This window comes from Mesoplodon mirus, assembly GCF_964341445.2.
Source record: "Mesoplodon mirus genome assembly, chromosome: 15".
NCBI classification, from domain to species: domain Eukaryota; kingdom Metazoa; phylum Chordata; class Mammalia; order Artiodactyla; family Ziphiidae; genus Mesoplodon; species Mesoplodon mirus.
Window position 1 is genome coordinate 13,831,896 of NC_138991.1, and position 12,676 is coordinate 13,844,571.

The 12,676-nt window shown below is 49.7% G+C and overlaps 1 protein-coding gene across 10 annotated transcripts in view; it reads left to right on the forward strand.

Annotated features, from left to right (window-relative positions):
• ZMYND8 (zinc finger MYND-type containing 8) overlaps window positions 1-10,587 on the forward strand; it is a 142,855-nt gene extending 132,268 nt beyond the window's left edge. For 9 of the 10 annotated variants that reach the window (XM_082600594.1, XM_082600600.1, XM_082600601.1 and 6 more), the window contains 4 exons: window positions 1,772-1,929; window positions 3,081-3,147; window positions 6,932-7,015; window positions 8,877-10,587. In XM_082600594.1, the coding sequence (XP_082456720.1) occupies window positions 1,772-1,929; window positions 3,081-3,147; window positions 6,932-7,015; window positions 8,877-9,016 (449 nt within the window). In that variant the 3' untranslated portion in view covers window positions 9,017-10,587. The remainder of the gene's footprint in view (window positions 1-1,771; window positions 1,930-3,080; window positions 3,148-6,931; window positions 7,016-8,876) is intronic. The other variant, XM_082600595.1, reaches the window with a different exon arrangement.
• Window positions 10,588-12,676: the final 2,089 nt, after the last annotated feature.

Below are 12,676 nucleotides of genomic sequence, written 5' to 3' on the forward strand. Positions count from 1 at the left end.
ACCTGTGTGACTCTTACACACGAGAGAGCAGCACACAGACATGGAGCCGAGACTCCAGACACAGGTGTTCTGAACCTCTGGTCTCCTTGGCCACAGTGTTGTTCGCCAAGGTGCGGGGCTTGTGACGATCACTTTAGTTTCATGTGAGTTGCCGTGGTTGGTTCTCCACCGGGGGCAGTTTTTGTCTCTGTCCCCTCTCCAAAGACACTGGCAATGACTGCAGACGTTTGTGGTTGTCATAACCGAGGGGGGTGCCGCTGGCATCGAGAGGGCAGGGGCCAGGGAGGCTGCTAAATACCCTGCAAAATGCACAGGACAGCCCCCTACAATGGAGCCCATCCTGGACTCATAGCGTTAAATAAGGGATCCCAGTGCTCATGTGAAGGAAGAAGTGTTGGTTTGGAACTAATCGGTCTTTGAAATCTCTTTCTATAAATTTATTTATTTTATTTTTGGCTGCATTGGGTCTTCGTTGCTGCACGTGGGCTTTCTCTAGTTGCGGCGAGCGGGGGCTACTCTTCATTGCAGTGCGAGGGCTTCTCATTGCGGTGGCTTCTCTTGTTGCAGAGCACAGGCTCTGGGCACGCAGGCTTCAGTAGTTGTGGCTCACAGGCTTCAGTAGTTGTGGCTCGTGGGCTCTAGAGCGCAGGCTCAGTAGTTGTGGCGCACTGTGGGGGCTTCAGGGAAGTCCCCTGAAATCTCTTTCTAATACAGAGCAAGCAGATCCCAGCCTAGGACACTCCAGCCGGAAACACTGTCTAGTTAGAATTTATTAATAATATTTATTAGTGATTATTTTACAGTTAGCATTTATTTATGGCTAATATTAGATTTCTATGCTTAGAAGTAAAAGTCTCCATTTCAAATAATTTATTTAAATACAAATAACAGGGCTTCCCTGGTGGCACAGTGGTTAAGAATCCGCCTGCCAATGCAGGGGACACGGGTTTGAGCCCTGGTCCGGGAAGATCCCACATGCTGCGGAGCAGCTAAGCCCGTGCGCCACAACTCCTGAGCCTGCGCTCTAGAGCCCGCGAGCCACAGCTGCTGGGACCTGCGTGCCTGGAGCCTGTGCTCCACAATGAGAGAGGCCACTGCAACGAGAAGCCCGCACACTGCAACTAGGATTAGCCCCCACTCGCTGCAACTAGAGAAAAGCCCGCATGCAGCAGCAAAGACCCAACGCACCCGAAAATAAATAAAGTAAATAAATTCAATACAAGTAACATAAATACTATGATAAGGGAGTATATCTACGGATTGGCAAGTTTTTCAAAGGTGATACATGAATGACCCAAATTTGAGAAGCTCTGGAGCAGGGGTTGGTAAGCTCTTTTTTTATGAAGGTCCAGAGAGTAAATATTTCAGGATTTGTGGCCTGGGTGGTCTGTCAGAAGCACTCAGCTCTGCTATTATAGGGTAAAACATGGGGTGGTGAAAACTGGTCTAAAATTAGAAATGATGAAATGAGTAATTGGAACAGCAGTTTACAGGGTGTTTGTTTCACAAACATTCTTTTCTCTCCAGAATGCTTTAATAAAACTTGAATCACAGAGTCTTAGAAATGAACATATTTTCACGCACAGTCTGGAATTCCTGCGTCTGGAAAGCTTTGGTCCAGCCACCCTGGGCCTGTGCTTGTGCCCTGAGTGGGCCTGGGTGGCAGCTGCGTCTCTTACAGGTGTTGGTTTGCACAGAACGGGCTTCCCTGTGGGCCCGGGGGGTCACCACGCTCGGCTTATACTTGGCTTCTGTCCCCTTTTGCCCTCAGCTACTGCACCTCAGCAGGAAGCAGACGCCGAGGTGAACACGGAAACACTAAACAAGTCATCCCAGGGGACCTCCTCCAACACGCAGGCAGCCCCCCCGGAAACCAGCAGCTCGAAAGAGAAGGAGACGCCAGCCGAGAAAAGCAAGGACAGTGGCTCGGTGAGTCTCCATCCCACATGCCTTTGGGCCACGCAGAGTCTCAGACCCACCCCCGTGCCCGCCACCCTGGCGAGTCCTGTGCTGTAGGGAGGTTTGTCTGTCTTCAGGCTGCAGGTGGGGGTGACAGTCTTAGCAGGGCTCCTTTTCACAAGGTGTGCGTTTAGGGCACCGTTGTTCACAGAACCTTCTGAGATGATGGGAATGTTTCGTATCTGCCCTGCCCAGTATGAGAGCCATGAGCCGCATGTAGCTGTTGAGCGCTTGAACTGTGGCTAGTGTGACTGAGGACCTGGATTTTAAATTTTACTGAATTATAATTAATTTAAATACAGGTAGTCACAGGAGGCTGGTGGCTGCTCTCTTGGACACACAGGTTCCACCTCCTACTTGCCCAGTGTGTGGTATATGTAATTGCACGCAAACGTTAAGGTGGCACCTTGATCATTTTTTTACATTTGTAGTCATTATGTATGTATTTATTTCATGTCTATTAGGAAAAAAGCAAGTCATCCCAGCAGTTAAAACCCTTTGATTTCATTGACATTATTGCCTAATAAGAGGTTAAGGTGAAATAAAAGTGAACGGATACAATTTGATGTTAATATGCGGTCAGCCTTCCGTATCCGTGGGTTTCTCATCCTTGGATGCAACTAACCGAAATTCCATCCATGTTTGGTTGAATCCGTGGATTCGAAATCCTCGGATACCGAGGGCCCACTGTATTCACCGTACTAGGGCTTTTTGTGTGTATAAGGAGCTGGAACATCCCCAGGTTTTGGTACCCTTGGGGACTCCTGGAACCATCCCACTTCGGGTACTGAGGGACGGCTGTGCTTCCTTTTGGGATGTGGCAGAAATCTGGGGTGGGAGTTAGGTCAGAGAGGGGAGCTGAGGACCAGTGTTCTTGAAGCTGCAGCTCTAGAGTTGAGTGAGGAGCCCCCAGTGCTGTGTTTTGAGGAGGCAGGGCAGAAAAGGGCACAGGTGCAGGGCCCCCCCGGCTGACCTGCCCTCCCCGGCCTGAGCACGCCAGGCAGAGGGCATGGGGGTGCTGTAGTGGCCGTGACGAGCGCCCCCATGGATCCCTGGGCTTCCCTGGGGGGCCGCATTGGCCCCAGTGCCTTGCCTCCATCTCTCTCTTTTTGCATTTCTAGACCCTCGACCTTTCTGGCTCCAGGGAGACGCCCTCCTCCATTCTCTTAGGCTCCAACCAAGGCTCTGGTATGTTGCTCCCTGGTGGGCGAATGGTGCACACAGGCAAAGGGGAGCCATGTCCTCAGAGAGAAGCTGAAGGGTGCAGGGCCGTGATTTTCAAACTGGGGGTCCTTAGGGATCCTTGGGGGTGCCCTGGGCGGGTCAGCTGGGGTGAAGGAGTGGTGGGGCAAGGTGGCTTTCAGGCACTTCTCCAAACGGATCAGGATTTACCTGTACTTGTTTGATTTCTTGGGGTTCCACATCAAAGACATAGGGTTCCGTTGCTGACCTGGGGTGGCGTAGAAGATGCATTTGGGTTGGGCAGTTCTTCTGCCCTCAGAGAAATGACCACAGGAAATGAAACTGTGAAACTATCCCTGAGGTCCGTCCCAACGCCAGCTTTTAGTGGATGAGGGTACTTGAGCACAGAGGAAAAAAGAAAATTTTTAGGTAGATGATCTTTCTGTAAAACTCTTTCTACTTGAGGGATAACCTGGTAGGCTGTTTTGGGGGATTATCTGACACTGACATTTGGTTTTCCCCTTCTGTGCAGTTTGATCTGTCCTCTTTTCTAGCCCAAAGGGTCTTTCCCCTGCACCCTCCTAAACCGGTTTGAGGGCGTTCCAGAAGGGTTCAAAGAAGGTGTCTTCAGTGAGGACAGTTCTGCTTAATTCAAGGTCCTTCAGCTCTAGGATCTTTCTCTCTGCCGGGTCATTCTCTTCAACCGAAAAGCATACATCTTCTTTTAGTGCATAGAGGAAGAAGCAATGTCCTTTGTTAGGGTGGCTGGAGAAAGTTTCCTGAAGGGCTGGAAAGTGGGATTCAGGTTCGGGGTGCACCAGGGGGTGTGGCACGAGCTGACTTCACGAACTTGGCATTAAATACAATTGAACCACCTGTTGAAAAAACTCACTTCTCACTCCCCCTTCAGTCCTCTGGTTACATCTCTGAGAACAAGTTCAGTTTGGTGCTAAGGTATCTTCTTCATCCCTTTGATATCTTCTTCTTCTTCTTCTTTTTTTTTTTTTGATATCTGTCTTTTTAACTTCAGCAGCATGGCACCCACCTAGAATTTTCTACTACAATTTGGTTTTCATTATGTTGATTTGTAGAGTTGTCTTCTATGTATGGCAGGTATTATTGCTTTCCTGCTTTTGGTGATGATATAAGAGTTTCTGTTTGACTTATGTTGAAAATGAGTTTAAAATAAAAGCATGAACTGAGTGGACGTGTCAAAATTGCCAAGGTGGAGTGAGAAGGGCTCAAGTTGGAAATACTGCTGCAGACAGGGGGTGCTGTTGTGGTTTTGGAGCAGCAAAGTGGTGCAATCCATGTGGGAAGATTAACGGGCCTTGGGAAGATTAGTGATGCCCTGGGAGTATGGAATTTGTTGGGACAGGGAAGCTTGCGTGCAGGAAGGCGGTTGGGAGACGCATCGTACCCCAGTTCCGAGGTGGATGAGATGTTACCTAGCTCAGGGGTTGGCAGACTTTCTGTAAATGACCAGAGAGTAAATATTTTAAGCTTCGAGGGCCACACAGTGTCTGTCAGAACTGCTCGACTGCTGTTGTCGGATGAAAGCAGCCACAGATGACACACAAAGAGATGGGTGGGCCTGTGCTCCCGTGAACCTGTACTTGGAAAAACAGGCACTGGCCTGGATTTGGCCCACGGGCGGTTGTTGGCTGACCTCCCCCACCTCCTCGACCTCAAGCACCCTGGTGTCCGAGGGGGTAGAAAGGGAAGTTGGAGAGAGGAAGCCAGCAGCCTGGAAGACACTGGTGACTTGGCGCCGGGGGTGGGGAGTGGGGAGAAGATCATCCCAAGGAGGCTAATGATGAGATGGGGGGGCAGGGAGGGAGGGAAAGGTCCCACATTGTCAGCAGCTGGAGGAAAAAGCATTTTTCAGGCAGTGCTGCCGTGTTATCTTGGAGTGTGGGCCGAAGGGAACCGGGCGGGAGGTCACTGCAGGCCAGGTCGGGACAGTGAGCTCAAGACTTCTCACTTTCCCCTATTTACTCACCAAAGCACCCTAGGTGATGGTTGGCGTCAGAGCAGACAGACTGGCTCGTTTTCTGATTCCTCTTACGTCTGATGGTTTCTGCTAGCGCTCACTGCTTGCTGACCGTGTAGATGGAGTCTTGTGGAGGAACGTGGGCTTTACAGAGGTTGACACACACTGAGGTTTCTGAGCTCTTTATACTCTTCTGGAACTAGGCTGGTTAAGATGAGGGTCTAGTCGGGAGGGAGGAAGGTTTAGTAGGGGGTAGGAGCTTCCTCGGGGTGGGTGTGGGCCTCTCCTGTTCACTTGTCCCTTCATTTTAAGACTGTAAAGCAATGCATGCATATCCAGTTGACCCTTGAACAACACGGGTTTCAACTGCACGGGTCCACGTATACGTGTTTTTTTTTCCCATAGTCAATACGGTTCTACATGATCTGTGGTTCATTGAATCCGTGGATTTGGATATGGAGGGCCGACCATGAGACTTAAGTGTCCATGGAATTTAGTATCTGTGGTGGGTCCTGGAACCAATCCCCTGTATCATCCCTGACACCAAGGGATGACTATAGTTAGAGAAAATAAAACTGTACTGGGAAAAAGTTCCTGGTCCCAGTCTCCATGGCTGTCTTTGGGTACATCTGGCACTTAACCTCCTTATTTGTAAATAATGTAAATAACGTGTTTCCCCATACTTCTATTTCTGGACTTTATCTAGACGTTGCTTGTTGACTTCTGGCTTTAGAAGATAATTGGGGTCTTTTATCACCTCTCTACTCACCCCTCTCCCGAACTACTTATGTCACTGTTTGATGTGCCTATGGGTTGGTTACCTTGGTCAAGCAAAACACTTCCTCCTTAGTTCTTGTTCTATCAGCTGGGGACAGTATCTCTTGCCGCCTCTCTGGGTGCCCACCATCTCCCTCACCTCTCCTACCCCTGTCATATCCAGACTTGCCATCTTCCCACTTTTTTTTTTTTTTTTTTCTGGTACGCGGGCCTCTCACTGTTGTGGCCTCTCCCGTTGCGGAGCACAGGCTCCGGACGTGCAGGCTCAGCGGCCATGGCTCACTGGCCCAGCTGTTCCACGGCACGTGGGATCCTCCCGGACCGGGGCAAGAACCCGCGTCCCCTGCATCGGCAGGCGGACTCTCAACCATTGCGCCACCAGGGAAGCCCTATGACAGTTATTTTATTGAGACACTTTTCCTATCACGCATTTTAGACCCTTTCCATCTCAGATATTATTTGTTGGTGTCCTTCCGTCATGGCCGAGGAGTGGCCCACTGATACCTCATCTGTAGCCTCTTCCTCAGTCCTTCTCACCACATGCACCTCCGTCGCCCTGTCTTCCCTGTTCTGTCACCAGCCTTGGCAGTAGATTAGTGATTACTTGCCCTGAAAACTCTGGATTCCTTGGGTGGAGCTTTCCACCTGAATTGGGGTTCTGGTGCCTCCCCTTGCCCTGGCTGAAGTAAGGTCTTGGCAGAGCCAGTGGTTCCTAGAAGTTTGCTTTCAAAATTCTGCGAATTTATGGCTTCACTTAGTTGCTTTTATGTCATTGTACACCATATTTCCCATCTGTAATGCCGTGCTGTGTCCCGTGATCCTGTTCATGGTTTAATAGGCATTTCTAAAAGCCTTAGTCTCCTGTGAATGCGTTCAGTTGGAAAATGGGGACATCAACAAAGCAGCCACCCAGCAGTAAGACCAGTAGTAGCCTGTTGCTGAGCAGAGTAGCGAGGCCTTGGGGGTGAGCGGACTTGAGCCCTCTGCCAGACTCTGAGGCTGCCTGTGCTGTCTCTTCAGTTAGCAACAGGTGTGACAAGCAACCTGCCTCTGTCCCAACCAGCACAGACCACCAGCCGCACCCCAGCTACCCAGCCCAGAAGTGTAAGTATGACCCCGCCTCACAGAAGCTGCCGGGGAACTTTTCCCGGCACGCGGAAGGCTCGTTTTGTGTGTGTCTGTGTGTGTTTTCTTTGTGGGCGTGTCTTCTCCTGTTCTCCTGAGTGATGGGTCTTGCTTTGCCTTGCTTCTTCTTAGCTTTGCCTCTGGCGGCCATCGGAAAACCGCAGTAGGAAAAGAGTTTTTTTATGGGGCCACGCCGCTCAGCTTGTGGGATCTTAGCTCCCCGACCAGGGATCGATCCCACACCCTCGGCAATGAAAGCGTGGAGTCCTAACCACTGGACTGTCAGGGAAGTCCCTGGCCTGGCTTCTTGAAGGGGCCTCATCCTCGCTCTTCTCATAAAGGGTCCTAGACTAACACCCATTGTCCTCTGCAGTGATGGGGCGAATCAACCACCGCCCCATGTCCGGTCCGTGGGAGGAGTCAGGCTCTGCAGTTACTCAGGTGGCCAGCCTCGCTCTGGGATGCAGCTTCTGTGCTGAGCTCAGCCCTGCTCCCATTTCTTCGAAGTGGCGCAGTTGGCCTCCGCCTTCAGCAGAGCTGGGGAGACTCAGTGTGACTTGATCGCATTGTTGTAGGATTTTCTCCTTGTGGTGATAACCAGCTGTATCACTGACCTTCCAGTGAACTCACGGTGTAGGCATCACGAGTAGGGAAGACCGCTTAAGAAGAGGTGGATTCAGGATCCGTAAGACAGCTCCATCCTGGCGCCCCTCCGCGCCCCCGCCCTCTGCCCACCACAGTACTGCCCCCTTTTGGTCACAGATGCAAGCGACTAAGAAGAGTTCTCTCCTGAATGAATATGTTACTTGCGAGATCCTTTGATCATTCTCTTCACTACTTATCTTGCAGAAACAGACCTCAGGACCACATACATGCCTGCCGTATCACCAGAAAGGTCACCCCCTAGGCGATGATACGGTCCCTTGCTCCCTCACTCCAATTCTGTCTCTAAGCTTGACAGCCGACTCTTCTCAATCAAATATTATCACCCCACCTCCAGAAGTTAAAAAAGAAAGTTTTGTCCCAATCTGTCTGAACTGGGTAAATGATCTAAGATATGATGGGGTCTCTTAGAGTCAGCCATCCCGCTGAGCCTGTAGGCTGGGGCCGTCTCACAGTTGGACAGACACCTCACTTGGCTCTTCCTTCAGTGTCCTCGTATCTTACTCAGCCACGATGTAGCTCCTTGTGGCGCACGTGTCCTTGAAGCTCCCGTAGGTCTTACTCTGGTTCTTGCATCCTTCAGTGACCCTTAAGCTTGTCCTTACCGGGAGCCAGTGGGTCTTCACCATTAAGCCCAGCTGGGCTTAACCATTCTGGTCCTCACTCCTCTGCTTTGGGTGGTTTGGTTATAAGTCCTGTTTTTCAAGTTGCCTATAAACTGACTAAAGAAACTCCATTAACAGAAGTAAGTAGATCGAATGCCAAATTTCAGTGCCTTTTTTAGTGGCCAAGGTAGGACACAAGGGCATGGGGTGCTTGGTGTCTGGTCATGTAGGAGGGGTGCCTGGTCCCAGGTACCACACAAGAAGTGCCTTCCTCGATAACTTAGTACCTGTCCCCACTCACCTTTATTCTCTCTGAGCATGAGTCCCTCCTGTTTTTCCAATCGGCTCTCGTTAAATCCTAAAAACATAAGTTCTGCCCGTATACGCCACAGACCCGCAAATTCAGGGCGGTAAATGGTGGCAGGATTTGGACCACCTGTGTTGTATGGAGTCGGGCGGGGAAGGTGGTACCAGGAAGCAGGTGCAGATCACACAGAGGGATGGCCCCGATTCACTGGAAGTGGGCAGGAATGCTAAAAACCTGCCTTCCGGTTGACTTCCCCCCAACCCAGACCATTCCCGGAGCAGTAAATCCAGTTGCTGGAGCGGCAGCGATGAGAAACGGGGATCAGCACGCTCTGAGCACAACGCCAGCACCAGTTCGAAGAGCCTCATCCCGAAAGAGTCTCGGCTGGACACCTTCTGGGACTAGGGACACGTCGGGGCACAAGTCACCCATCCCATGGAGGAAAAAAAACCCAGACACCAGGAAAACCGGAAACAGCAAAGAAATGTGAGACAGGAGAATCTCCACCCTCAGACTGGAGGATGCCAACCCTTCAGACTTGGCCTTTGCACCTGGCACGGAGGGCAGCCCACACTACGTCACGTCCAGCATTAGCCTTGACAGAGGACTGTTCCACCCACATGAAACCTATGCTTTAGATGTAAATAATGTACAATTTGTGGATGTCATTGAGCCTAGAGTACCTTCCCCTTTTTATATTTGTATTGACTTTAACTTATAAAAAAAAAAGAGAGAGAGAGAGAAAAACAATAAAAAAAAAAAAAAAGAAACACACCCAACAACAAAAAGAATGTTTGGATGTTGGAGAAGGGATGGTCAGCCAGCCCACCTGTCACAGTGGTATGGAGAGGGCGTGGGGATCACCGTGGCACACAGGTCCTCATCCTGGGATGCCCAGGGGAAAGTGAGCCGTTTCCATTCTTATGTCTGTACACAGCACATTGGGATCAGGAATTTCTGGCACAGATTCGGTGCTGTCGTGGGCACATCACATCCAGCCATTGGCCCCCTTTCAAATGCTGTGTTACTATGTTTTAAAAGATAAGCTCTCTGGACCAGAAGGACATGTGGAGGAGCTCGTTTATTTTCTGTGATTTCCGTGATGACTCGACTCCTATAAAAGGGAAAAAAAACCCAATGTCCTTGTTTACAGAATATCAACTAGAAACAAGCCCTGCTCAGCTCAGTTGCAGAAGGGAAGAACTTAGAAAGCGTTCAAGTCAGAAGCTCTGAAACATCTTTTCTTTGCTTTGTGGTTCCTTTAAAGACACTCACACCCACTTGGTAAGAGACGGGCTGTGCTTTGCAGAAGTGAGAAGTCCAAGGCAAGACGCACGCGGAGGACATTTCAGTCTGGGATGAAGCATGTATGTATTATTTATATGATGGAATTTTACGTTTTATGTCAGCATGAAACAAAGGCAGTGTGAGAGGACACAGGACACCGCCGTGCTGTCTGTTACACTACGTATGCTGTAGTACCATTTTGTATGTTGTGTAAAACAAGAAGCATTGAACAAAGCAAAAAGGTGATGTATGTATATGAGAAAAACTAATTGTACGATATCATTCCAGTACCTTCTGTTGTACATTTTAGTCTCGTTTCCTTTCTCTTCATTGTTGATAAGAGGATGCGAACTGTACAGTTTCCAGCTAGTTACCCATATTAGAGAAGAAATAAAAAGAGAGTATTAGAAGAAAACAGGAGAGAAAGAACATTTGTGAATTGCAGTTGTCAAAAAAAAAAATAGCCTAGCTGGCCTTATTTGTGAAGCATAATTGCTTTTAGCATATGGAAGTATTTTTTCACATTTTCTTTGTATAAAATTTGTATTAAACTTAAATATCTTTTTTGATGATGGTGTTTCTTTGTGACTGAGCCAGTGGACTCACACGGTATGCTCTTTTGGGTTCCCCCACCCCCCAATTTTTTCAGATTCTTCACCTTTTTTTAATTAAACTGTTTTGGAAAAATGGCTTGGTCGTCCTCGATGCAGTTTTCCATTTGGTCAGGATGGCCGTGTCACGTTTGCCCGATCAAACACAGGAGACGGGGCCACGAGAGGTTAGGAATGACATCTCCATGGGTGGCGGGCACATTATAAATCAGGGCCCCTAGTGGTGCTTTCCTGGGAAGTCCAGTTCCTGGGAATTTACTGACAGAGATGTAGAACAGAAGGGAAATCCTGGGTCAGTCTTGGAAAAACAGTGGCAGGGGAGTGAATTGCTTTTCCGTGGCCACGATGGGGACCTGAGCTCCTAGGAGTTCCGTGGGCAGCGTGGGGCCTTGGCTCTACCCGGGCACACCCTGGTCATTTCATCTTCATGTGTCACAGAATTACTTTGATTTTTTTTTCCCAACCATTTGAACACGTAAACACTTCTCAGCTCAAGGCTGGACAAAAAGCAGGGCATGGACTGGATTTGGCCCGCAGGCCATCACTGACTGGTGCTGTGAAAGGAACAAAATGGGACTGGTTTAGAGAGGGCCTTACAACAGCTTCTTTGTTCCTCTTTGTGGGTGTGGGAACCTGTCGTGTGGAAGGAGACAGCATGTGTCACAGCCCCCAGTCGATGGATATTCAGCGTGTCTGCAGACACTGGCCATGGCAAACAGACCTGCAGGTCCCTTGGTGCGAGTCATGAGCTATGTGAGGGGACCCGTGGGAGTCAACCCAAGCAGCTGCATCGGGGGCTCGGTGAGTGGCCAGGTAAGTGGGGAAGGGCTTGGAGGTTCCAGACAGGGCAGCGGGGCCTTCTCCCTCTGACTTTAGTCTGGGTGGAATGTTTTCAGGGCCCCGTGGCTCTGAGTCTAGGAATGAGGAGAAGGAGGACACCATGCTCTCTGCCATGGTCCTTGCTTCTTCCTCAGCGATGGCCAGGCACAGGGCAGGATGGTGGGTCTAGGGGCTACTTTTAACGCAGTTGGGCACTATCGCCGCCTGGTGGCCTCCATGGAGAACTGCAGTCCCCAGAGCCGGAGTTGGACCAAGGGGAACTGGTGGAGGTTCATTGCGGCAACAGCTCTGTCCTGAGCATCTGTGTGAGCCAAGCACTGGGGACACAGCCTCTGGCCTCATCCATCTGACATTCTCACTGGGAAGCAGTCAGATATGCATATGATAGAATCCTAGGTAGAATAGACTCACTGAAGGTAAATAGGCAGGGTACGGAGGGGAGGTAGATGGTATTGATTGGGGATGGCCTCTCGAAGGAGCTGCCCTTTGAGCTGAAATGTAAACGTGGTGGGGACTGAGTATGATGTTTGGAGCAGCGATTTATTAACACTGGCTGAATGTTAGACGTGCCTGGGAAGATTTATTTATTTATTTTTGAATTATTTATTTATTTGGCTGCGTCGGGTTTTAGTTGCGGCACGCAGGCTCCTCTTTGTGGTGCGCGGGCTTCAGAGCTTGCGGGCTCAGTAGTTGTGGTGTGCGGGCTTAGTTGCCCCGTGGCATGTGGGATCTTAGTTCCTCGACCAGGGATACGAACTCACATCCCCTGCATGGGGAGGCGGGTTCTTAACCACTGGACCACCAGGGAAGTCCCCACCTGGGCGGATTTAAAACAGCAAAGCAGGTACCACCCTCCTTCCCCAAGTAATGACATCTGACTCTCCGAGGTGGGGCTTTGTAAAGCTCCTCAGGTGATTCCGATGGGCAGCCAGAGCTCAGAGCCTCTAACCTGGTTGGAAGAACATTCCAGGTAGAAGGAAAAGCAAATATAAAAGGCTTGAGGTGGGGCTGGCGTCTTCCAGGAAGAGGAGGAAGGCGAATGAGGCCAGAATGAGGGATTCAGCGTGGAGGTGGGGCTGATGAGATCAGAGAGGGAAGAGAAGTCGGGGCTGAATTATGATCCGAAGGAGATGGGAAGCCAGGGTGGTTGGTTCTTTTAAACAGCTTTAGAGAGAGAATTCATATACCATAAATCTGTCTATTTAAAGTATATAATTCAATGATTTTGGGTATATTACATTATTAATTTTTATTAAAAAATTGTGGCAAAATATATGTAACAAAATTTGCCCTTTTAACCATTTTTAAGTGTACGATTTAAGTGTAG